The sequence below is a fragment of the Trichechus manatus genome, unplaced genomic scaffold, assembly GCF_000243295.1.
Source record: "Trichechus manatus latirostris isolate Lorelei unplaced genomic scaffold, TriManLat1.0 scaffold00132, whole genome shotgun sequence".
Classification (NCBI taxonomy): domain Eukaryota; kingdom Metazoa; phylum Chordata; class Mammalia; order Sirenia; family Trichechidae; genus Trichechus; species Trichechus manatus.
The window spans coordinates 7,397,737-7,425,653 of record NW_004444068.1 but is presented as its reverse complement, the minus strand read 5'-3'; the positions used below and the strand labels follow the sequence as shown (position 1 = coordinate 7,425,653).

The 27,917-nt window shown below is 37.8% G+C and overlaps 1 protein-coding gene across 8 annotated transcripts in view; it reads right to left on the bottom strand.

Annotated features, from left to right (window-relative positions):
• TBL1XR1 (TBL1X/Y related 1) overlaps positions 1 to 27,917 on the bottom strand; it is a 188,984-nt gene that overhangs the window by 47,487 nt on the left and 113,580 nt on the right. For 3 of the 8 annotated variants that reach the window (XM_023739357.1, XM_023739356.1, XM_012558043.2), the window contains exon 3: positions 3,402 to 3,504. The exons of 2 other annotated variants lie outside the window; for them this stretch is intronic. In XM_023739357.1, coding sequence (XP_023595125.1) covers positions 3,402 to 3,459 — 58 coding nt within the window. In that variant the 5' untranslated portion in view covers positions 3,460 to 3,504. Of the gene's footprint in view, positions 1 to 3,401; positions 3,505 to 8,085; positions 8,228 to 14,706; positions 14,732 to 26,299; positions 26,419 to 27,917 lie in introns of those variants that run through there. 3 more of the 8 variants (XM_023739358.1, XM_023739359.1, XM_023739360.1) reach the window with 3 other exon arrangements.

Here is a 27,917-nt window from a genome sequence, read left to right as displayed (position 1 = left end):
GGGTTGATATGTTGTGGGGTTGTTAACCAATGTCATAAAACAACATGTGTACTTCTGTTTCATTAGAAACTATTTGTTCTGTAAGCCTTCACCTGAAGTACAATAAAAAAAAAAAAATGGCCATTTGTATGTATAATTGGAGATCAGAAGCATGAAAGAGCTTTTGAAATAGATGGCAGTGCCCAGGTCTAAAGCCATAATGAGCATTCACACTCTGGGTGATATTGACCTCTCTCTGAATCCTGCCCTGAGTTCACTGTGTTGTTCTTGCTGTGTGTCCTCAAGTTGATTCCGACTCATAGTGACTCCATGTAACACAGTAAAACTGTCCCTTAGGGTTTCCTAGGCTGTAATCTTTAGCAAGCAGACTGCCACATCCCACGGAGTGGCTGGTGGGTTCAAAATGCAGCCTTTTGGTTGCAGCTGAGCATTTAACCACTGTGCCACCATTATTAGTCTTTCTCATGTCATATTTCTGGAAGTAACTTCAAATGAATTTCCCATGGCACCCTTTATGATATAAACATGCCTCCTCATTCCTATTAAACCTTGCTCACAAGTTTAATGGCAACTCCTCTTTAGGAAACATTTTGTAAACTCCAAATCTCAGTATGTGTCCATTTCATGCTTTCTACTTTATCCTGAATAGTTATTAAGTATACTTTTTCTTTCACAAAGTTGTGAACATGCTACACACCTGTTGTCAACTTCTAATGGTCCTATAACCAATATAGACCAATGGCTTACAAACTTTATTGTGTCTAAGAATCACCTGGGGCATTTAGAAAATGCAGATTCTTGGGCCTTACTTGAGGTTCTCTGAGTGATTCTGATGTACGTGGTCAAACTTTCAGAACTTTAATAGAGGCTATTCCTAACTTTATGGTAAGCTGCATTCCTAGAAAAACGCCATAAATGAAAATGGCAGCCAAGTCTGATTTTCCCCTATAAATCATAATATATATAGGAAGTTACGATTTTTACCAAGGGACTAGTGTTTACATTTTTAGAGATGTGACCTTTAAGATGGTACCTCATCACCAAAAAAAAAAAAAAAAAAAGGACCCCATGGAGTTGATTCCGACTCATAACGACCTTACAGGACAGAGTAGAACTGCCCCACAGGATTCCCAAGGAGCAGCTGGTGGATTCTGACTGCTGACCTTTTGGTTACCACTCAAGCTCTAAACTACTGTGCCACCAGAGCTCCATTTCATCATCGGTATGCTATAAATTACCAAGTTTTCTAAAGGATACACAGAACACACCTAAGAACACAGTAAACTATTATAAGGGACTTAATATAATATTAATATCAGTCTACCATACGAAGTCCTTTTTTCTTTTTAAATAATTCTTGCTTTATTTTTATTGCAACATAAAACATCTTAAAACCTGGCATTTAGAAGGGTTTTCTCTGAGAATATAAGCAACTCTAAGGAGACCTTTGATAATATTTTATCACTGGGTACTCTTTCAGAAATTAATCCAGAGTATTATTTTCCTGCAATTCTTTCATAACACTACTTTCCTGCAGCAACATAAAAACCCATTTGTGGACTTCTGTTTGGAAATAGAAGACTTGAGTGCTCATGAGTATATCTAACTCCACCTGCCCCGTTTCCCCTCAGCATAGGTGACCCACAGGACATTGCTGAGCTATTCAACTGTTTCTAACCTCCCAAAGCAGCAATTTCCTTGCGTTCAGCCTAAACAGTTGCCAATGTATTTCCCACCCTTTGATGCTTCACAATGTTTTTTGTTTCAGTGTCCAAAAGTTTTAAATCTCTGCCTTCAACAGGGGTCTGATGCAAAGGCAGAAAGCACAGTTTAATTTTGATCTAATAAATTATTTCCATTTTTGCCAAAAGTACTGTACAACAATTTCCTGACTTATGTTTACAACAATCACTAGGTCGCTAGTTTTTTACTTTATCACTTTATCTTGTTCAAAACATCCTCTGAGACACCTCTTTTGGATCTGCCTTCAATATCAGTTTAACAACAAAAAAAAAAAGAAAACAAAATCCATTAATCTCAGTTTCATAATAACTTATTCTCCCGTGGTTTCTTACTCTAGTTTCTTCTCTCTCTCTTTCCCTCTGTGCCCTTGTTAGACCTTATCCTCTTAGGCTATTCCAGGCCAGAGAGGGGCAGTGATGGTGCTTGAGAATAGAAAACCCAGGAGAAAGGCTCAGAACCAGAGTGCAGCTGGGCATATCTGAGCAAACAGTCTGCAGTCTGATCTAAGACCTAAGGCCATGTTTGTATGAGAAAGGGCAACTAGCTAACCCCTATAATAAGAATGAGTGAAGTCTCAAAACCATAAACCGAGGGCTCAGGAAATCTACCTTGTCCTTACTGTCCTACAGCTTAGACCTCCGTTGTCTTCCTTCCATCTTCCTTCACATGCCACTACCCAAACTGCCTTTTTTATACAGTAAAACCTGCCAAAGTCAGAAACCGTGTAAGGTGGAAACCTGTCCGAGAAGGAAAACTCAAATATTTTCCACTAACAGAGAGTGAAAGAAAAGTAAAGGCAGAAAACTCGCGAGACCCAGAAAAACAAGGCAGTCCCATCGCGTTTTGGCTCTCAAAGGTTTCCCTGTACCATGCCTCGCTTTACTACTACAACATTCAATAACTTTCAGGTGTGATTTCCAAAATTCAATCTCAGCTATATTTTTAACTATCAAATGATTCTATCTCATGTTAACAATCTACACTTAACACTGCAATCAAGAACCTTTAGCATCATCCATACCCAATAGTTCTCCATCTTCTACTTGTATATTTTCCTCACTCTATTCCACATGTTCCCTTACAGAATTCCTTCTGTCTTCTGACTATACTGCTTAAAGTGTCTAGAAAACTTGGATGATCACGGATTTATTTTTCATTACAAATGATTTATCTATCACCCACCAAGTATTAGTAAGAATTCAGGTCAAGGATATGCTTAATCAGTTGGGATAACAGTTACGAAAGTATCTTGAAAAAATACTCTAATTTAGCTTTTGAAATGCTACCTGCAATTAGGACCAATAAAAGTTAATTGAGGATTCTGAACATACATTATCAAACCAATCGTATCTAAGAGTTTATATGTTCCTACTAACCATGTGCAATAGTCCCAGTGCATAACAAGTTATGAAAGTGGCCTTTGAACAGTGAAAGCCAAATCTTTTATTACAAATATTCGTCTAAGATGATTCCAACATATTTGAAAGAGTCAGAGAGTTAAACCATGCAGTAACACATAGCTTTAAAATAGCAGTCCAGACATTAAGGAAACATACAAAGGTCAACAGTTTGGACTGATACAAATTTCAAAGGCATAAAAGGGTATTTTGAGAATATTAAAATAATTTGAGGCCTATTTACTTTATAAAAGTACTCACCTGACTCTTGCAAGTATCTATATACCAAGAAGTTGACCTCATCACTGCTTATACTCATCTTTATTCCCACTTAAACCATGAGATCACAACACAGGATATAACCCTAAAAATAAAACAAAGTTAATTAAGTATATTTTCTCAATAAAATATTTTTAAACAAAATGTAAACAATGTTGTAAAATCCATTTGATTTTATTAAACGACATAAAAAGAAGGTTCTGTATTATCTAATGATAACCCTAACAAATAAAGTTATATCCAATAGTTAGTGAAATGATTATATAACCAAAACATGGTTGAGGTTATTTTTCTGCAAGATAACATATTGGAAAAAATTATTTAAAATTAAGAGGGCTTCCGTATCATATTTTAATGATTATACCAAATGGCATAAAAAGTTGTTCTGCTTTTTCTCAACTGTTAAAAAAAAAAAAAGTAAATTTGAAAAATCAGAATATTAGTTACTTAGGAAAAGACTTATTTCAGTCCAAATTGGGCAGGACTCAGCGGCGCAGAGGGGACAGCAAGCCATCTACTTCTACTCTTATTTTGTCTAAATAATTTGGCAGAATTTGAAGTTTCTCTTTCTCAATTTCTGATCTATAATGCTCACATGTCAAAAAGACTCTAGATATGTATAAGGTAGAGAGGTTGGAATATAGTTGCCAAAACTCAAATGACATTCTCTTACTGGAGATACTTAGACCTTAATCACAGGGTGGGCGGGACACTTAGACATGACTTAAAATGTCTAATTATACTTGTCCATTCTTGTATCACAGAAACGATCTAACGAAGGGGTCAGCAAACTTTTTCTGTAAAGGGTCAGAAAGGTAAATATTTTATGCTTTGCCAGCCATACTATAATCTCTGTAGTAACTACTCAACTCTGCTTCTGTACTGCAAACAAACAAAAAACCAAACCCATGCCATCGAGTAGTTTCTGATTCACAGCGACTCTATAGGACAGAGTAGAATTGCCCTATAGAGTTTCCAAGGAGTGGCTGGTGGTTTCAAACCGCTGCCTTTTGGTTAGCAGCTGAACGCTTAACTACTGTGCCACCAGGGCTCCACGAAGTAGAAGATGGAGATCTATTAGGTATGGGTTGTAGTGCAAAGGCAGCTATAAAGAATATGTAAACAAATGAGTGAGGCTGTGTTCCAATATGATGTTAATAATGGACACCGAAATTTGAAGGATAATTGTCTTATTTAAAGGATATGCTTACATCTATTCAGTAAAAAGGGGTATCTAACATTGTGGGCCTTGGTAGACAGTCCTGCCACGTCATGGATGTCTTTATGATGCAGAGTTCACCATATATTTTAAAAGCACAAATTGAAAAGCATCTGAGGGGATTATTATGTGACAGAAACTGCTACTGTCCTAAGCTATGACTAAGCACTCATCGAAGCCCTGGTGGCACAGTGGTTAAGAACTCGGCTGCTAACCAAAAGGCCAACAGTTTGAATCCACCAGCCACTCCTTGGAAACCCTATGCGGCAGTTCTACTCTGTCCTATAGGGTCACCATGAGTCGGAATTGACTCCATGGCAATGGATTCTTTTTTTTTTTCTTTTGTGGGAGGGGGGAGGGTGGTTAAGCACCAATGAAGCTTATAGTTCAGAAAGGAAGAAAGTTAAATAAAGAGCTAATAACAATCTTCCAGCGGACACACACAGAGGATGTTCTAACCTCATTTAGCAGTTTAGGAGTATATCTTAGAGGAAGCCTAACTGGTGTTCAGACTGGAAGGCCTGTGGTGGGGGCAGAGGTGGTAAAGAATGTTTGGGCGAGGGGTGAGTAGGGAATGGAAACATTCAGTAGAAGGGCTGAGTGAGGCAGAAGATGGGTGTGTGGTTTAAGAGTGCAAGTGAGACATGAAGTAAAACTTGAAATGCAGGCAAGGACCATATTCTGAAGGGCCATTGAAAGCAGCACTAAGGGAAAATGAATTCACTGATTAAGCAGGGTAGGGCTATGACCAGATTTTCATTTTAGAAAGATCATGCTGCCTATAATATAAAGAACAGACTGGAGGGAAATTCGACGAGACTAAGGGAGTCAAGAGTGGAGGATGTTGCAGTAATCCAGAGGAGTATAGCCTGGATGGTGACAGTGGAGCTGGAGAGAGGTATTAAAATTTGGAAAATATTTAAGATGTAGAGAAGAAGCAAAGGTTTCTTTTCTGGACAACTGGGTGGGTGGTACTGCCATTTACTGAGATGGAAAACCATGAAGAAAGAATAACACAATTTCTTCATATAAGAAAAAGTTACCCCAAAAAGTTAATTCAAAGAGTACAATTAGTCTTACCTCACCTGAATTCTCAATATATACTTAATAGAATGGTTATGGTAAGCCCTCCTGATTTGGGCTCAGGACTTCTTTTCACGATGTTACTGTGGTATTGTATATTAGATGAGAAATGCTGTGGAGGGTATCTTGTTCAACCTTTATCCTCATCCCCAGTCACTCGTGCTGCAGGAAACTGCTCCGCCCACACAAAACCCAAAAAACCCAAACCTACTGGCATCGAGTCAATTCCGACTCATAGTGACCCTACAGGACAGAGTAGAACTGTGGCACACACAGTAGGTACTTAATTGCCTTTGAAAAGCCTGATGAAGTTTATGAAGATTTAAAAAACAAAACAACCAATTCCACCCCTTATGAAATTATAATAAATCAAATCATAACTTGACCATTCACAGAAGTCTATGCTAGAGTTCAAGCCATCCAAAAATAGCTACGTTAATTTAACCATGCTGGTTTCATGTTTCTGTTTGTCTGGGGAACAATTAATGACAATGATTTTTAGGATTTCCCGAAGTTAAAGAGACTGAGATAGGCTAGGTGGAATTCAAGGGAGGGAGACTGACAAAGAAAACAGAGTTAAGTATTCTCTTCCTCCAATATATCATTCAGTCCAGCACTCAGTTAATGAGCGGCACTGAAGGAGTCAATCCTCATTATTCAGATTCTGGATTTGCAAATCCACCTACTTGCTAAAATTTATCTGTAACTCCAAAATCAATACTCCCAGCACTTTCGCAGTCATTCACGGACACGCACAGAGCAGTCAAAAATTTGAGTTGCCTGATGTGCATGTTCCCAGCTGAATTCTAACAAGGCGATGCTCTACCTTCTTGTTTCAGCTCTCAAAATGTAAACAAGTGTCCTTTTCACCGTGTATTTACTGCCACATTCTTCTCATTTTTGTGCTTTTTTGCTGTTGACTTTGCTGTTTAAAATGGCCCCCAAGCATAGTGCTGGAGTGCTGTTTAGTGTTACTAAGTGCAAGAAGGGTGTGATGTATCTTACACAGGAAATACGTGTGTTAGATAAACTTCGTTCAGCTGGAGTTATAGTGCTGCTGGCTGTGACTTCAATGTTAATGAACCAGTGATACATATTAAGTTAGGTGTCTTTATACAGAAACACATATAAAACAAGGTTACGTATTGTACTGATCGGTTGATGGAAACTTTATGACTAGAGGCTTGCAGAAACCTAACCTTGTATCTTCCCTAGAACCAATGCTTCAGTATTCGCCAATTCAGTGTTCGTGACAACATTATAGAACGTAACTACTGCCAATAACGAGAACTAACTGTATTTACGATGCACAGCTTTTCAACAATGCCTGGTTCTAATAAGTAAATGCCATCAATGCCTCAACTTAAAGCAGTGATCAGTGGCGCTACAACATCACCTAAATGCATTCCATGTCAGAGAAACAATGCCACATACAACAGACCACAAGCACTTGAAAAATACATGTTAAAGTGATATAAATTATTGTCTGTAAAACTCTTCCAATAAGTGTATATTGCTGGTCCTTTTTTTTTTTTAAGTTACAACAAAACATACTGAACAAGCAAAGCAGGAAAGTTCTTATCTGTTCAAATTATTAACAAATGGTTAACTTCCATAGTCCATCCCATTGATGTTAGTGCTATGTCAGTTTCTGGCAATCAAAAGTAAATTTTTAAGGGAAAAGGGTGAATTTTTCAAATTTTAACAGTGTTTCAAAAGCTCTCGTCCACTTCAGCTCTACCCCTTACATTCTTAGAGAGAAGGAACCTCATTATTTTCCCTTACATCTTCTCTAGTGTATTCCTAGGATGGGCAAAGCACTGTGCTAAAGATTAGGAATAGAAAGATGAAATAAAGTCACCCCAAACCTTGGAATTTACATTTTTGCAGTAAAGGGGAAGGATAAAAACAAATATGTCTTTTAAAAGTGTTAGTGAGCCAGAGGTTTCAGTCACAGCTGCGGTAAATTACATAGACTCTAAAGCCTGCGTTTATCCACTTTCAAGGACACTTAATTCTAGAATATGGTTTGGTATGAAATTAATCCTTTCCAATCCTAACATCAAAAGAACCTGCAAAAAGAACAAGAGACTGAACAATCCTTGCTTTAAAACCTCAGTGTCACCCACTTGAAAAACACCTTAAAAGCCGAACTGCCGAAGAACAAATTAGAGACAATACCACCACTTCACTAGGAGCCTACTCTCTATGGCTTCGCAGAACCAGTTCATTGTGGCTTGTTTGTTTTATACAGCCAAGGTAGTTCCTCTATGGTGTGGTGTAGTCTTCACCTGCCCTGGGTGAAGACTAAATACTCCCATACTAGATAGCCTAGATTTCCAAGGGGAATGTAAGATATCTTACTATTGTATCTCATCCACTGTGACACCTTTCAGAAAAACTGTCTTCATACCAAGTCACAAAACAGGATTGAAACACTCATCCAGTCTTCACCCTGTATCATCCAGGTGTCAGGTCTGGTGGAGGGTACTATGAGCTTAACCACCTATGAAATAAACAGGATATTTGAAATAAACTCACATTTCCTAAAATCACAAGGTATTTATTTGTATGTTCTGCCTGATCTTACTTATTCATCCTTAACTAGTAAATTACTGAGTTCCAAAAAAATTAAGTATCTTTGTATCGACGTATATAAGAACTATCACACTAAAAAATTCTACTTGGGAGAGAATCTGCTTTTCTTAGAGCAAGTGTAAAGCCTGGCGGCAGTGCTTGCCTCGCTAGAGAACTTCAAATCTAGGCTTGCTGCAATTGGTATTATTCTATCTTAACTCTCAGAAAGTTTATAAACTAAAAAAATCTTTTATTCAAAACTCCAATGTTATAGGCAATCAACTACTTAAAATGCTATAAAAACCGAGGACCATTTAGGCAATTCGGCTATGATTCAGTCAACTGAGTATGTACAGCATTTTCAGCATCACAAAACTCAGTTCCACACACACACACTGGACAGTAAATACTCCAAATGTTTAATCATCTCTTAGTTTCTTCTTACACATAACCAGTACTATTTCTGACTTCAGCCTCAATCAGAGCAGGTATCACATTCTTTCCTGATCTCATTTCTGAAACAAGTCAGTGACCAACTATAACCCTACATCACATTATTTTAAATCTAAATGACTGGAAATATAGTGAAAGAGTTATGGATAGAAAAAAAGCAAGAAAGATTATCTTCTTAAATCTTCAGCCCTCAACACATTGTTTAGAGGTCTGGAAAACCTTTGCATGATGCAAAGTCAAATGTACAATCAAAATTATTTTATTTTACAAAATTTGGTCCACAATGTACAATGGTGGTACATTATTCCATAATAGATATGAATTAGATTTTTGTTTTGTTCAACATTTAGATGATTCTGTTTTCCATATCTAAGATAGCTAGGAGAATATTTATACTTTGTGGGTTTTTCTGTCTTGCCATTTCTTTTTGGTAGTCGTGCATTTTTTAATATTCCGCAGGATCAGGAATATTCCCTAGAAGTAAATTACCGGATCAAAGGGAATGGATGAATGGCTATTTTGAGTCTTAATGAATATTGCCAAATTGCCCCCCGCCCCCACCCAGAAACTGTTCCAATTTATAATCCCTCCAGATGAAAAATTAACTTCATCAATAATAAAACAAAAAACATTTGACCCATAGCACAGCAAAATTTTAAAAATAATACAAGTTTGAACCACTTATCTGAAAGCAGAGCATTCCTATGAAACCTTTCATAAACCAAAATGGCAAAGAACAAAGAAGAAATTACCATTAATTTCCATGGAAAAAAATTTTTGAGCATTCCCAGACCTAAAAAATAACCTACCAAATCACACCAAATAACACATAAAACCCTTAAGAGCTCTCTTAGGCTTTTCTGATACTTTAGGATACATCTTGCTAAAAATGCACAAAATAAATAGAGATAAAGCACAGATGCTCACAGACAGTTCAAAGCTATGGCAGCTTGATGCTGAGATGCTGAGTTAGTTCCCAGGGAAGGAGACGGCAGCACCACCATCGCTGTTCGGGGTGCCTGCTGCCTTTTAACTGCTTTCCGCAAAACAAACACTGAACTCTATCTATATCCACTATTTTTGCCTTTTTTCATAAAAGCGAAAATCCTCTTCCCATTTCTTTCGGTTAGCGAAAACAGGTGTTAAAGTAGGTCTTTCATTAAAGCTAAGTGGCATAAAGTAAACTTTCGAAAAGCGAGGGATACCTGTAACAGTATTATTAAGACTGTAATAAAATAGAAATTTATCTTTATATATATATATATATATATGTATCTACATTATCTGCAGCTGTTTGTTTAAAAGTTGAAAAAGAGAAATTATACTAAAAGACAATAAAATATTTTCACAGGCTATTGCCTCTACCGAGGAGCCCTGGTGGTTAAAGTGCTCAGCTGCTAGCCAAAAGGACGGTGGTTTCAACCCGCCAGCCACTCCATATGAGAAAGATGTGGCAATCATTTCCATAAAGAATTACAGCCTTGGAAACCCTATGGGGCATTTCTACCCTGTCCTATAGTGTGGCTATGAGTCGGAATCGACACAATGGCAATGGGTTTGGGTTTTCACTGCCTCTACCACTGCTGATTTCAGAACTTGGTCTGAAAATCCTTGCCCTCAACAACTGCAGCCTTAAGAGGTGACCGATCTGCAAATATGTTATAAATCTCATGGGTGGTCCAACCTCAGTATGCCTGGGAAAGTTAGGAAAGCTGTTATAAAGGAGCTACACAAGGTAAGTCTTCAAGATAAAAGAGTAAGAGAACACCAAGCAGACAAGGGAGTACACAAATTCATGGAAGATCTCTCAGCATTCAAATCCAGAGTGCCAACATCTGCTTCTCTACAAGCAAGTATGCTGAGGTCATGAATTTCTGGATTTATACATCCATTCAGTTATTTAAACATAACATGTCCTGAATACCAGGCTCTTTAATAAATGCTAAGAATACAAAGTTAAAAAGTACAGAGTCCCTTCCACAAGTTCATAGTCTAGTCAGAGAACTGCTTTGAAGATGGATGGACTAGGTTTGACCTCCACCACTTAATATGAGGACTGTGTTCAAATTATTTGACTTCTTTCAGTTTTCACATTAAAAAATAAAACAAAATATAACAATAGTACCTTTGGGTTTTTTTGTTTTTTTTTTTTGGATTGTGTGAAGATTAAATGAACTAACATGCTAATAAGTTCAGTTCTTAGAACGAAACCTGGAACACAGTAAGCACTTAGGGTTTGTTGCTGCTGCTGCTACTACTTGTTGTTGTCGCTGTGTGCCATCAAGTCGACTCCGACTCAGTGACTATTGCTCGTGAATTCTAAGTGTTATTAACTCGCCAGTGTATGGATATAGCCAAGGAATCTGAGCATCACCTACACTTAAGGAATAGATTAAGAAAGGAAAAAATAAACACTCAGAGAACTGGAACGAAAAACCAACAGTCATCCCAGAAACCAAAGGAAAAAAGGACATTCAAGAGTCAACATTTATCCAAAAGCAATTATTTAACTACAATTTAGATAAGAAAAAATATAGAAAATTATGAGCACATAGACCCTGAGGTTGGGGGTAAGGTGTAGGTATGCAAAGGACGTAGAATAGGCACAGTGTCGGAGGAACGAATTTTCTTTCTAATTCAAAATCTCTGAACTGTAACCTTTGCTCCCATCTGTGTATGCACTGCTTCTCATTAATTTGGATGGTATGGAAATAAAGAGCAAGTATATTTGCATTGCTTTGTATGCTATGTATGGGGCTAGGTCTTATATGCATTATTTAATTTCCCCTTCTGTATCATCTTCCTCATTTTAACACCACAGTACTGACATATGAGAACAGCATTTCTATATATAGATGTATGCATTTGGAAATGTTATTCAAATACTAAACTAATGATTTTCACCAGTGCAGAAAACACAGTATGAATGTATCGCGTAAAATAATGTACCTAATCACTATAAAGAATCAAGATTCTTACCACTAGAAGGTCCTTAACCAAAAAAAACCTGTTGCCGTCAAGTCAATTCCGACTCATAGTGACCCAACAGGACAGAGCAGAACTGCCCCACAGGGTTTCCAAGGAGGGCCTGGTGGATTCAAACTGCTGACCTTTTGGTTAGCAGCCTGAACTCTTAACCACTGTACCCCCAGGGCTCCAAAAGGTTCTTAGAAGTTGCCAATTCCGAGCCACAACATAGGTTGCCAGAGCCATCATGTACAGCGCAGGCCATCACTGCACAGCTTACATGGGGACCCAGCCTCTGCCGTCCACACAGATCACTACAACATTCTGCTAAATAACAGCTCTGACACTCCTACAGAATCATCTATCAAAATTATTTTATTTGTTGGGTAGGAGGTCTCAACCCTCTGTGAAGCAAAGTAACCGTTCATCTGCTGCCATGCTACCCGCTGGGTTACCGTAGGAAACTGTCAGATTTTCTCACTGAAACCAAGACACAGTGTGACATGCCATTTCTTCAATATGGTGAATCTTTTAACTACAAAATATCAGAACAACAACAAAAAAGTGGGAGGGGGGAGTGAGATAGAATGGGCTAAGAAATTAAATCAATTTACCCATTAGAGAAGTCATGTTGGTCAGTACCATCAACACAAACCTTAGCCATTTTCCATTTAATCATTCATCTGAGAATTCTAAAAATATTGATAAGTTCATACTTATTAGGATCTACCTTCTTGCAAATTTGCCTCTATCTTTGTGAACCTATCCTGTCCTCCTGGAAATATCAAAGATGAAGAGATTAACATCACGACACCGATATTTTGTAATCCTCTGCCCGCAAAGGTTCTCTCCTCCTCCTCCATTAAACCATTCTCAGGAGCAGCACTCAAAAAAAAACCAAAAATCATTACCCTTAATTTGCTAATTTAAAATAATAATTAAAACCTGCCAATCTTAGGTAATATCACTTCTGTGTGTTTAAAACATGGTACACTGAAGGAATTTAAAAGTCAGTTTTTAAAGTCTTCAGCAATACAGCTTATCTTAAAGATAATTTTCCTAAGGGTGTGCTTGACAATGTATACATCTTACATAAAGGCTACGTTCTTTTTTCATTTTTTATGGTGAGAGGCAAGCTTTGCGCTGAGTTTGTTTTGGTTGTTGTTTTGTTATCACCAGGTGAACGATCACCAAAGATGCTGAATCTTAAGAAATGAAAGTATAATCTAGAAGGGGTTAATTTCCAAATTACTTTTTTCCTCCCTTTTTTCATTCATCCAGAGCTCTAATCTCCATATTAAAGATAGCATGATAGAGATAAGATCTCAGGTCTAGCCCCACCCAGTTTTGCTCTAGCCTATATGATTTTAGATCAGTGATATGACTATTCTAGGCCTTTTTTTCCTGATCTGTAAAATGAGGAGGCTGAATTAGACAGTCATTTCCACATCTAACTTCAATGATTCTTGTCAATACAAGAGGCAGATTCTTACAAGCCACCGGAGAATACCAGATCATGTAGGATTTTTAAGAGCATTCATTATAGGCCTATAAAACTGTATCAGAAGACTTGAAAACTAGTCATATCTCAGATGGACATCTCCAGGAATTAGGGAATATAAAGAAATAGAAAACAAATAAGCCCATGCCATTAAGAAGCATTTAAGCACTTATTGCGTATGATGCTTATTAGGACCTACTGTCCTATATACAAAGAGCCCTGGTGGTGCGATGGTTAAAGTGCTCAGCTGCTAACCGAAAGGCTGGCAGTTCGAACCTACTAATTGCTCCAAGGGAGCAATTTGTGGCAGCCGGCTTCTGTAAAGACTTTAGCCTTGGAAACCCTACGGGGCAGTTCTACTCTGTCCTATTGGGTCACTATGAGTCGGAATCAACTTGACGGCGGGGGTTTGGTCCTCTATACACACTGACTTTTATATAAAGACATAGGAAAATGGTATATGAAATCAATTACTCACTAGTAACTGAGACTTCTGGTGTCAATCATTTGTTTCACTTGTGATCTAAACCAGTGGTCAGGCAACTAAAGTCTATGTCAAATCTGACCTGCCACCCGTTTTTTGTACAGCCCACAAGGTAAGAATGGTTTGTACAGATAAACATTTGCCATCGATCTGATGATAGGCAACACTAAGTCTGAGTCCTAATTAAGCAATTTTAAGAGTCTCAGTAAAGCCCTCTAGACTGAAAGCAGTACACCAGCATCCATAATATGAGCCAACTTTGATTTAAATATAACAGCCTTACTTCTATGAAGACTTCTGATGAGCCATCTCACAGATGTGAAATTCAATTTCCCAAACACACAAAAAAGCAGGCTTTTACATGGATGATAGCTAAGATCTTTTAAAATATAAAATTATATGATTCTAGCAAGAAGTCAATAAATGTGTTGAATGATCAAATACATATATTTTAAAACATTTTATTATACTTTAGGTGAAGGTTTACAGAGCAAATTAGCTTCTCAATTAAAAATTTATATACAAATTGTTCTGTGACATTGGTTGCAATCCCCACAATGTGTCAGCACTTTCCCCATTACCACCCTGAGTTCCCCGTTTCCATTAGTCTGGTCTTCCTGCCCCTTCCTGGCTTCTCATCCTTCCGGGGCCCTTACAGGGTCACTATGAGTCAGAATCAATTCTATGGCAACGGGTTTGGTTTGGGTTTGGTTTGGTCTCTCACTGATTGTTGTTTTAAGGAGCACGTTCATCACAGGTGTTATTGTTTATTTTATAGGTCTACTGTTTGAGAGTGGCTTCAGTTCCAAGTTAGAAAGATGTCTAAGGGCCACAGTCTCAGAGGTTCCTCCAGTCTCTATCGGACCCGTAAGTCTGGTCTTTGTCATGAATCTGAGTTTTGTTCTACATTTTTTCCCACTCTAACCGGGACCTGAATGATCAAATAGATTATAGTCAAGGTACATGGCTACAGTTATAAAGAACAAGACATTAAAACACTAACCCAAGACAGGCCGTATTTCTGTACATCTTTTTGAATGAATAAGTGGTGATCAGTCACAGGGCTTAGAGCAAACCATTATCATCAGTCTGGGAAAGAATTAGAGAAAGTCAAGTAAGAAGATAGAAATCAAGAAGTTAATCTCATCCCACTGGCATCAAAAGCTCTGGGTTTACTTGAATGGGAACCAATATTAGAAAGGTAAGGGAACGATCTCAATCAAAACTAATTTATTTTTCTAACTTTGGAACAGTGATACCAGGAGGATCTTACAGACTGGAATGCTGCTGAAGCTTTAAAAGTGCAGTAAATCACAGAAATGGATGGAAATTTTGCTTAAAACTGAGATATTATAGGAACAGAGAGAAAATTATACTGGGTGCAACTAACAGAATTATGGACACTATCTACAGTAGCATTTATGAAACAGTTTATCAGATAACAAGGAGTGAGTATTTCTTGGTTCCCCTAGGAGAAAAAAACCAAACACCTAACTAGACAAAACAAGGACAACTAGGCCCTAAGCAACGCAGCAAAGTATTCATTCTTGGGAACGGCGGTAGTAAAAATGAATGACAGTAGTAAAAATGTTCAGAAGATTGTCTAATAGCAGAAATGTGTGACTGATACAGATCAAGGATCCAAGTTTTAAAAAAAAAAAACACAAAACTGTTAAATAGATCAGCAATTCGTCCTAGCAGGCAATAAACGCTTGCTGCAATCAAGTGAAGAAGACTTAAGCCAGGTTTAATACTCAGATAATATACTGATATGCCAATGTGCACACACACAACCCAGCTATTAGTAAATCTGGAAGACTAAGGGCAAAACAAAATGGAGTAGAGATAGATGAGAGCAATCAACTGGGGTAGACTTTCAAGTTTTATTGAAATCTAAGAGAAACTGGCTGTGAAAGCCCTAAAGGTTTATTTCACAGGGCAAGAAAAAACAGTTGGCAGCACTGGACTGTAAGGTTTTTTGTTTAAAAGCCAAACCAAAAAACCCACATAGGAACAATCGAGTGCATCACTCCTCAGTCACACTGAGGTCCTGCTTTGCCCATTCTTTCTAGTTTCTGACCCAGCCAGGTTACAGAATGTGACCTGCAGAGACAGATGTTTAACAAACAGGTATCTTAATTTTATACTTCCTTTCCATTTCATGTTAAATGTACTTCACTGCTAAAGCTGTTCAAAGTGCTCAAAACTAAAATCCAGATGCGTTATCTTTATCATGATCATAACAAGCTTGATAAGCCTTTTGTTCAGTCGAAAAACTGGGTCTTCAAAGTGAGGTCTATCGAACCCTCGGATTCCCAAGCCTCTGGGGAGCTCGCAAGATTAAAATTATTTTTATATTAATACTAAGATATTACATAACTTTTCCACTAAATTGGCATTTACACTAATGTTAAAACACAATGGTGGATAATTACAGCAGGCACTTTAGCAGCAACCAAGGCAGTGACCCTCAACTGTACTAGCGGTCATTACACTGCTCACTGCCATGCACTCAACCACTGCCCCCACCAAAAAAAAAGTGGGTTGAGATACGTTAACCGAAGAACTTCCTTGGGGAAGCCGGAAGAAAAAAATTAATTAAAATTGCACACCCCTTGATTATATTTTTTAAAAATATTCTTTGTAACACAATGTTAAGTACACATAAAGCACTTTTGTTACATACTAAAATGATAATTGTCTCAAAGAAAAGCACTGTGCAGGTCACACATCTAAGTTTTTTGCTTGTTCTGACAACGGTGCTAAGAACATTTGATGGGGAAAGAAGAGTCTCTTCAATAAATGGTGCTGGGAGAACTGGATTTGCACACGCAAAAAATGAAACAGGATTCATACCTCACAACATACAGAAAAACAAATTCAAAATAGATTAAGGACTTAAATGTGCAAACTAAAACCGTAAAATTCTTAGAAAAAAATACAGGGGCAATGCTGTTGGGTCTACTTTTAACAATGGATTATCTACTACAATAACAAGCACAAACAGCAAAAGATAAAATAAATAAATGGGAACACAGAAAAAAAATCAAAACTTCCTTTCATTAAAAGACTTTACCAAAAAAAGTGAAAAGACAAGCTACCGACTGGGAGAATATCTTCAGAAACCACATATTCAACAAGAATTTAATAACCAAAATACATATAAAACTCTGACAACTTAACAAAAAGACAAATAACCCAATCATAAAATGGACAAAGGCCTTGAATAGACATTTCACCAAAGGGGACGTTCAAATCGCCACCAAACACATGAAAAGATGTTCAACATCATTAATTATCAAAGAGATGCATATCATAACCACAATGAGATACCATTTCACTCCCAATAGGACAGCTAAAAGTTAAAAAAAAGAAAATAAACTGGATATCCACCTGCAAAAAAAAACATGAAACAATCACCAAAAGAGTTAAAAACCTACAGACTGGGAAAAAATTTTTGGCTACAACAAATCCAATCAGCATCTAATCTCTAAAATCTACTAGATATTACAAGATACTGCAAAACCTTAACAACAAAAAGACAAATAACTCAATTAAAAAATGGGCAAAGGATATGAACAGGCACTTCACCAAAGGAGATATTCAGGCATCTAACAGATATATGAAGAAATGCTCACAATCATTAGCCATTAGAGAGATGCAGATCAAAACCGCAATGAGATAGCATCTCACCCCAACAAGCCTAGCATTAATCCAAAAAACACAAAATAAACGCTGGAGAGGTTGTGGAGAGACTAGAACACTTATACACTGTTGGTGGGAATGTAAAATGGTACGACCACTTTGGAAATCAATCTGGCACTTCCTTTAAAAGCTAGAAATAGAAGTACCACATGATTCAGCTATCCCACTCCTTGGAATATATCCTAGAGAAATATGATCCATCACACAAATAGATATATGCACACCCATGTTCACTGCAGCACTGTTTACAGTAGCAAAAAGATGAAAACAACCTAGGTGCTCATCAATGGATGAATGGATAAACAAATTATGGTATATCCACACAATGGAATACTACGCAACGATAAAGAACGACGAAGCCGTGAAACATCTTATAACATGCAGGAAGCTGGAGGTCATGATGCTGAGTGAATTTAGTCAGTCACAGAAGGACAAATATTGTATAAGACCACTATTATAAGAACTCAAGAAAAAGTTTAAACACAGAAGTAAACATTCTTTGATGGTTACAAGGGTGAGGAGGGAGAGTGAGGGTTATTTACTAACTAGATAGTAGATAAGAATTATCTTAGGTGAAGGGAAGGACAGCACACACCACAGGGGAAGTCAGCACAACTGGACTAAACCAAAGCTAAGAAGTTTCCTGAATACAGTCACACACTTTGAGGGACAGAAGAGCAGGGGCAGGAGTCTGGCGACCATGCTTTCAGGGAACATCTAGGTCAACTGGCATAACAAACTTATTAGGAAAATGTTCTGCATTCTACTTTGGTGAGTGGAGTCTGGGGTCTTAAAAGCTTGCAAGCGGCCATCTAAGATCCATCAATTGGTCCTAACCCACCTGGAAATAAGAATGAAGAACACCAAAGACAGAAAGAAAGAATTAGCCCAAGAGACAGAAAGGGCCACATAAACCAGAGACTTCATCAGCCTGAGACCAGAAGAGCTAGATGGTGCCCAGCTACCACCAATGACCGCCCTGACAGGGAACACAACAGAAGTCCCGGATGGAGCAGGAGAAAGATGGGGTGCACAGCTCAAATTCTAGTAAGAAGACCAGACTTAATGGTCTGACTGAGACTGGAGGAACCCTGGAAAGCATGGTCCCTGGATTTTCTATCAGCCCAGAACTAAAAACAATTTCCAAGGCCAACTCTTCAGACAGGGATTGGACTGTGGGACATAAAGTGATACTCGTGAGGAGTGTGCCTCTTAGCTCATGTAGATACAAGACTAAACGGGCAGCTTCTGTCCGGAGGTGAGATGGGAAAGCAGAGAGGGTTAGAAGCTGGTTGAATGGACATGAGGAATCAGGGGTGGAAAGGAGCAGTGTGCTATCACAGTATGGGGAGAACAATTAGAGTCACATAACAATTACGTATAAATTTTGTACGGAGAAAAATAAAAAATGAAACAAGACCCATACCTCACACCATGCACAAAAACTAACTCAAAATTGATCAAAGACCTAAATATAAAATCGAAAACAATAAAGATCATAGAAGAAAAAATACAGACAATGCTAGGAGTCCTAATAGATGGCATAAACAAATACAAACCATAAGTAACAATGCACAAACGCCAGAAGAGAAACTAGATAACTGGGAGCTCCTAAAAATCAAATACTTATGCTCATCAAAAGACTTCACCAAAAGAGTAAAAAGACAATCTACAGACTGGAAAAAAATTTTTGGCTACAACAAATCTGATCAGTATCTAATCTCTAAAATCTACAAGATACTGCAAAACCTCAACAACAAAAACACAAATAACTCAACTAAAAAAGAGGCTTGTACACCAGTGTTCCTTGCAGCACTATTCACAACAGCCAATAGGTGGAAACAACCTAAATGCTCATCAACAAATGAATGGATTAAAAAAGTGGGATACATAAATACAATGGAATACTACTCAGCCAGTAGAAAAATGAAGTCTTCATACATGCTACGATATAGATGGAGCCTTAAGACATTATGCTAAGTGAAATCAAGTCACAGAAGGACAAGGACCACATGCTCTCACTTGTATAAAAAGACAAGAAAAGGCAGATGTATGAAGACCAAAGTTTATTAGTGGTGACCAGTGACAGGACGTAGGGGGAGAAGGGGGAGGGTTAACGGCGATGGAAAAATCACATTGATTAAGGGTAGGATGCCACAGCCAGCAACTGTGATTCCTGTAAGTAAGTAGTACACCTGGAAAAAATTGAACTGACAAAAGTTGTGTGATAAGATGTATTAATGACAACAAAAAAGACAACAGCTGCTAAGGGTGCTTATGTACAACTAAAAACCTCATGGGATTTGGTTCCTTGGTTTAGAGGTTTAGGGTCATGGTTTCAAGGGACATCCCAGTTAATTGGCCTAATAACATGTTTAGTGCCTCTGTTCTACCTCCTAGTTCACTGTGCAGTGCCTGGGGTCTAAAAGGCTTGCAAGTGGCCATCCAAGGCACAACAATTGGTCTCCATTCACCTGGAGCAACGGAGGAAGAAGGAGTGTTAGGAATAGAAGAATGATATGGAACGTGTGGCTAATTGCCTCCATGAACAACTGCCTCATTGGCCATGAGACCAGAAGAACTGGATGGTGCCCAACTACCACTGCTGAATATAATATTTTGATCAAAGATTCCATAGGAAAATCTTGATCAAAAGGAGGAAAAGGCAGAACAGAATCTCAAATTCTCATGGACTCCAGACTTCAAATTCTCATGGACTCTGGAGCCAAGGGGGCTGGATGGACCACTGAAACTACTGCCCTGAGATAATCTTAAAACATAAACTAAAAATATCCCTTAAACTCTTCTTAAAACCAAACAATAATTTCGCTTAACTATTAAAAAATATCTACCGTGAGCATTATGCTCTTTTAAGAACCATCTATGTGGGATCAAAGTGGCAACAGCAACTCAAAAGATTAGATAGGAACCTTAGGGACCAGTGAGTTTATGAAGAACAACTCAGAAAAGGTGGGTGAGAATGACTGTACAACTTGAAGAGTGTAATCAATGTCAGTGAACTGTACACCTAGAAATGGCTGGACTGGTGTATGTTTTGCTATGTATATTCTCAACAACAACAAAATAAAATTGAAAAACAAAAAGAAAAGAGAAGCACTGTGCAATGATTTGAACAGCAAGCCAAACCAGTCACTTTTTTTTCCATAAGATTCTGAAAAGACATCTAAGTAGAACTTGCCTGGGCCAAGACAGAATTGCCAAGTAAACACAGACCTCCCTGGGATCTCCTATCAATATCTCTTTTCCCAGACTGGTTTCCTTACCAATCATCCCAATATTTGGCACTAGTCCATTGATGAAACTGTCAACTTCCTTCTCCCAACTTTCCTGAATTCCATCCTCCTGCCCCCACCCCTCACACTTAACACCAATTGAGACCCTGTCCTCATCCAACAGTACTTGTACTACAGGTTTTCTACACTACTTCCCTGACCCTCAACCCCACAAATAAACTTCATCCTTTAAGGCCAGGTAGATGACAAGCTTGACAATCTCATACAATGAAACGTTAATGAATAATAATGGCTTTAGGTTCTGCTTTCCAAGGATTTTATATTACAACAAAGGCATAAATACTTTCCCTTTAACTCAATGTTTCTCAAACTTGAGTAATATTATGTACCTTCTAAAAGAAAAAAAGACTTATTCTGGTCCCCAGCACTCGAATATTATGCAGTCATTAGTAACAATAGATTGATATGCATTCAAGGACAGGCAAAGAAAAGAGTGTACTACAAATAGTATAATCATATTTATGCATTTTTAATAAAAGAATATGTACACACTTATAAACAAAAACAAAGATACTTGTTAAGATCTTGCTTTTGACCTTATCAGCTCTAAATAATTTTAAGGTTAGTCATCACCCAATCATGTGTAAATTCAAGGAGTCTTCCTAAGCTTTGACCTCGCTCTTCCCATTCCTAACATTTGAGAAATATGAAAATGAGAACAGTCTCTAAAAATTCTCAACATTTGGATTCCTATGTCCTCTCTCCCATCTCTGCCACTGATTTGTATTTTGGCCCTATATGTGTACAGCTGAGTTCTTTTCAGACCTCTAATCAGCTCTGTACTCTTCCACTTAAGAATCTCATCCACTTTGAAGATCAGCAGGGATTTGAACTTGTTCTTTCCAGTCCAAACTACTGCTGAGAATTTGCATTTCCACCCCAGATATATTGCATCAGAATCGATAGTTTAACAAGATCCCCAGGTGATTCTTATGTATAATGAATCTTGAGAACCACTACTACGCTAGTGGTTCTAAGAACTGGTTCCTAGCCAGCAGCATTAGCATCTCCTGGGAACTTGTTAGAAACACAAATTCTCAGAAGAGGTTTGAACACAATGAACTGGTTTGAAGCCCTGAGAATTAGGAAACTCTCCTTCCATTATTTGCCATTCTATGTAACACATGCTCAGATCCTTCCCACTCCAGTGTTCCATATCTATCTGTTCTATCAGTTCTACTTAGATGTCCTTTCAGAATCTCATAATCAGCACCACCTGAGGCGATTTATGCCCCACACATCCAAATCAGCATTCTACAAGTCTTCAAACTTTAGTATTATGTTGGATTCAACTTGCTATCTCAGCTTGTATCTGGAATCCTTTAGATACTACCATCTACCTATACCATGTCTCTTACAGTCATGTCTTCCTTTCTACAGTACCTATCACCTCAGGTTATTATTACAATAGCCTCAGAGTCTCCAAGGTCTTCTATTATTTTCTGACACACATAAAACACAACTCTGGTCACTTCCGGTATGTGTGTAGCTACCCATTAGCTTCCAAATTCACTCTAAACCCTCTAAGCCAGGCATTGAAGTTGTACATTTTATGGTCTCAAAGCACATATACACACAGTATTTCCTGAATGTACTCTACTCATCAGGTGAATATATTTGTATTATTCTCGAATTTGTATCCCACAAATTCCAACCTTCCTGCTTTTTAGCAATTTGTTCCAACTACAGTTGTTGAAATTATTCTATAGTCTTCAAATGCCACCTCTTTATTTATGAAGCCTACTCAAATACCAGCATCTGGGTACATTTCTCCTGCACCCCTACTCTAAAGGATATTTTTTAACTCTTCTCAAAAATGGAAATGTATGTAGTTAAAAGAAAACAGAACATTGAATTTTTTTCAAATGTGACTGCTTACATGCGAATTTAACTGTCCTGAGCCTCAATTTTTTCATCTGTAAAATAGAAATAAATCTAAATCATATATCTCAAAGTAGGAAGAAATGCGTGGAAAAGGGATTCATAAACTATTAAGTGTTAGCACTATTATGTCACTGTTTATTATGCATATATTTGTTTTTCAACAAATATTTGAAGTAGTTGAAATGAATAAGTACTTATTTATAGCTACTTGAAATAAAAGGCATCCAGATTAGGAAGAAAGAAGTAAAACTCTCTGTATTCTCAGGTGACAGTGTCCTATATATAGAAAATTCCAAAGAATCCACAAGAAAGTTTCTAGAGCTTATAAAGAAATTCAGCAAAGTTGTAGGGTACAAGATCAACACAGAAAAATTACCAGCAATGACCAATCTGACAAGAAAATAAAGAAAACAATGCATTTACAATAGCATCTAAAAGAATAAAATACCCAGAAATACATTTAACCAGAGAGGTGAAGGACTTGTACACTAAAACTATAAAACATTGCTGGAAGAAATTAAAGAAGATCTAAATAAACTGAAAGACACACAGGGTTCCTAGACTGTAAGACTTAATGTGGTTAAGATGTCGATACTACCCAAAGTGACCTGTAGATTCCAGGGACCACCACTTGCCCTCAAGGGAAATGCAAATCAAAACCACAGTGAGGTATTTACCTCTCTATACCCACCAAGATGGCTATTATCAGAAAATAAAAAAATAACAAATGTTGGTGAGGATGCAGAGAAATTGGAACCATGGTTCACTGCTGGTGGGAATGTAAAATGGCACAGCCACTGTGGAAAACAGTTTGACAGTTTCTTAAAAAGTTGAATACAGAATTACCACATGACTAAGCAATTTCACTCCTAGGTATATACTCCACAAGACCTGAAAGCAGAACTCAAATACTAGTACACTAATGTTCACTGCAGCATTACTCACAATAGCCAAAAGGTAGAAACAACCCAACTGTCCATCAACAGGTGAATGGATGAACAAAATGTGATATACAAAGAATGTATATATACATATTATGGATATAGGTACTCCTTGGATGCACAAAACATATTATTCAGTCATAAAGAGAAACGAAGTTCTGATGTATGCTACAGCATGGATGAACCCTGAAAACATCATGCTAAGTGAAATAAGCCACACGCAAAATGACAAATATTATTTGATCCCATAGTATATTAAAGTATCTAGAATAGGGAAGTGTACAGAGACAAAAGTTTATTAGTGGTTACGGGGGGGCTGGAGGAAATGGGGAGTTGCTGCTTAAGGGATACCGAGTTTCTGTTTGAGATGATAAAAAAACTTTTGGAAGCAGACAGTGAGAATGGTTGCATAACATGGTGAATTAATTAATGTCACTGAATTGTACACTTCAAAATGGCTAAAATGGAAACATTTTTATGTCATATATATTTTACCACAAAAAAAAAAAATCTGTACTTTATCTTCTATAGTGCCCAACACATAGCAGTTATTCAAATATATTACCTAGGGCTCTAATATAAGGAATACAATTCACAAAACATCATCTACAAGCCTCTCCCATACATACCTTCCCATCATTAAAACAGGAAAACTGTGGCTACATAGTATTTCTAGATCTCATATTCAGTTCACTTGAAGCACAATTAATTAATTGGCAGGGGAGTAGGGATCCTTGAAAACTGGTGATGAATAATTAAACAGATTCTAAAAACTTTACAACGTATATATTTAAGTGATGTGAAGCGTGTGTGATTGTGGTGGTGGTACATTGTCCACTCAAAAAAAACAAATCTATCCAGCATTCATAGCTGTTGACCATTCGTGCTTTAGTTTACTCTAAAATTCTGAAGTTTGACATCCTGGCTATTTCAATGATAAAACAACAGATTTTTTAAAAAATGAATATACAACAGAAACATGTTATTTCCCATTAAGCTAAAAGGTTTTGTTTTTCCTTCTTCTCATTTACAAAAGCGAAAGTGAAGGAAAACATTTTTAAAAATTCAAAAAGCAAAAATGGAAGGAGATGTGGATATGACACTTTGGTCCTACAGAAACCTGTAAATCAAGTACTATGTGTTGTAAAATGAGTTCCTTTACGTGGCCTTTTGCCTTGGTTCACTGGAAAAAGAGCCTGAGAGACTTTTCCCTTGAAGCTCTGAGGAGTTACCTTTGCCCTAGTTTTCTACCCCAGAGGGTTTGCTACTTTTGTCCAGGTTAATTGACATTCCCTGGGTAAACTGTAAACATCTTGATGATTTGAGACTTTTTGTCGACCCTGGCTGCAGACTGCCCTGTGATTGGTCTGTTTTACACATCTTGCAGGGATTGGTCAATATATTCATGCAAATGAAGTGATCAGCCTACCAACAGGGGATTTGTCAGTTCATGGCCCTAGTGGGAGGTTTACGTCTTAAAATTGACCAGGAGTTTGCTTATATATGCAGCCAATCCCACAAAGTTTGGCAGACAGAAGAAGAAAGAAAGAAGCAAAAAGGAGAAAAGGCAAGAGAGGCAAGAAGAGAGAATGCGCAGAGACAGGAGGGGAGGAACCCTCTAAAAGAGCTGTAACACAGGTCAAGGACTGTAACACTGAAGACAGAGAGAGGCCCACAAGTGTCTCTGTGGCAGAGTCAATGGTGATAGCAGAAACCTGCGGCTAGGAAAGCAGCTGAGAGAGCTGAACAAAACTGCTACACCGGCTATGAGCTGGGCCTGTGAGCAGTGCAGAAGCTGACAGCAGAGAGCCCGAAGGCAGACAGGCCTGTCCTGAGGCGGCCAAGAGGAGGACTGTCCTCAAGGGGCTGAGAAGGAGCCTGTCCTGAGGGGGCTGAGAGGGGGCGTGCATGGCAGAGAAGAGCCTGCTTGCTTGCACAGCCGAGAGGAGCTGAGAGAGCTGTCCTGCGCTGAAGAAGGAGGGATGTGCTCTCCACTTCAAGGGAGCCTTCCAGACTTTGCCTACATGCTTCCTGATCCTGATCCCAAGTTGTAACCTGTTGATTCTGATCCCAAGTTACTTCTTTAATAAACCACTCAACTGTAAGTATGGTCCATGAGTTCTGTGTGCCCATTGCAACACATTATTGAATCCAGAAGAGAAGTAGAGAGAGCCGTGGGAAGGACAGCTGGTGTCAGAATTGGTAAAAAGGTTGAAGAGTGGAGTTATGTCTGACCACCTCATGGGGAAAGGAGAATCAAGATCATCAGCCCAAAGCTGATTCCCACAAGTAGTAGCAGAGTCAGAGCCTGTCTAAACTCAGGCTCTAACGCTATACTACTCTAATATTACACTATGAGAACGTGAAAGAGAAAAAAACGTTGCTCTCACATCTGGTATCATATCTCATTCGTACACTACTGCACTTACTTGTAATTTATTTTTAAATCTGAATTTAAGATTCTACAAACTCTTCCTGTTGTAAAATTTAATCTATGGTTGCTACAGTGCCTGTTAAGGCTCTACAGTGGGTACTGATAAGAAACCTTCTTACTAAGGGTTTAACTCTTAAAAATATTGGTCAAATGACAAGAAGACTTGTAACAAAATAAAAGTGTCATGAGTAACTGGGCATATAATGGATAAAAATAGATATAGATAAAAGAGAAAAATGAGAGAGAGGAATGGAGAAGAGCAGTCGATGAGACCAGTAAATGATTTCACGTGTTCATACCAAAAAAACAAAAGCTCACCCAGTATGAGATGTTGCAGAGTTCCATAAAGACAAACATCAGGCAGCATGATGTAACAGAAAGAGTCCTGAACTGGGTCAGGAGACCTCTGTCCTAGTCCAAGGCCTCAGTTTCCTCATCTGTAAAATGAGGGTGCTGAATTAGATCACCTAAAAGGACTTCCCCAGCTTTAACACTGAGTAATTCTACAGCTGAACTAAGGAAAAAGCAATAGAAGGTAAAATTTTTGTTAACAGTAAAATTTCACTGTTAACGTTGGGAGCTGCATGTGGGACGGATGAAAACAATCTTCAGGTTAAAAAAGGACTCAAATCTTTAAAGAAGTAATTTCTTTGTAAGTTTAGCTGCTAGATTTTTATTCCAGCCTTACAGTATACACTAGATTAATAATGAGTGACAAAATTATGACTTAAAAGACCTATTTAGCTTTGGCCAGCCAGGCTGTCCAAGTCAATCTAGAAAATAGTAGAGGGGCACCTTAGGGCTAGTAATTAGCTCAAGTGATAAAGTGCCTCATAACTGCTCCTAAATAAATAACTGAACAGTCAAAGAGGAAAATGACAAGAAAAATTAGACTAAATTAAACAACTATTTAATTTTAACATACAGTAAAACAATAATTATGCTTGTGATATCTTTCTTTGTTAATAAGTATTTTCCCTACGCATAATAAGTTTTTTCTAGCTAGCTCTTAAAATATGGGTCTGGCTTCTCCTTCTGACGAGGCAAATTAAAATGGTATTCTGTTGTTTGTTTTTTCCTTCTGGATAACACATAGAAACACGGAAAAAGCAGAGCGTCCTTGTGCTTAAGTTTTCTATATTAAAGGTAATCAAGCCTGCATCAGTAACAAATAATAAAAAGGCTCTGTCATCTCCAAAAATTGGTGGTTTTCTAACAAGAATTTCCTAAATATAATTAACGTCCTGGTTCCAGAATATCCTCCAGGGTCTAATATACTGAACTATTAGTTTTGAGCTCACAGATCAGTTGATGTTCTAGTTTATATTTATTTACTTATTGCTTATTTTGTTGCTAAGATTCTTACCTGGCAGACTCAAAATCTCCAGGGATATGAGAACCAATAAGCATACCACTACGATCAAGAAATCTTATTACAAACACCTACTCAGAAAAAAAAAAAAACCTGCTCAAAGTATCTGTTAAAGGATACAAAGACACACTGAATAGTCAATGGGAGGGGAGCCGAAAGTTGTTTTTTAAAACTTGTTTTAATACAGATTACCTAAAGTGATTATAAAATAACTTGGTACACACGCAACTTTATTCCTTATTCATTTGAACATTTTACCTTGGCAATAAAAACCTAAACCCACTGCAGTCAAGTCGATTCCAAGTCATAGTGACCCTACAGGAAAGAGTAGAACTGACCCATAGGGTTTTCAAGGCTGTAGTATTTACAGAAGCAGACTGCCACATCTTTCTCCCATGGAGCGGCTGGTGGGTTTGAACAGCCGACCTTTTGATTGGCAGCTGAGCACTTTAACCACTGTACCACCGGAACTCCTTACCTTGCCAATACACACTACCTAATACATTATTTAGAATTGCTAATAAAATTTCTCTCTGGTTGGTAGAACAAGGACAAAAATAATCT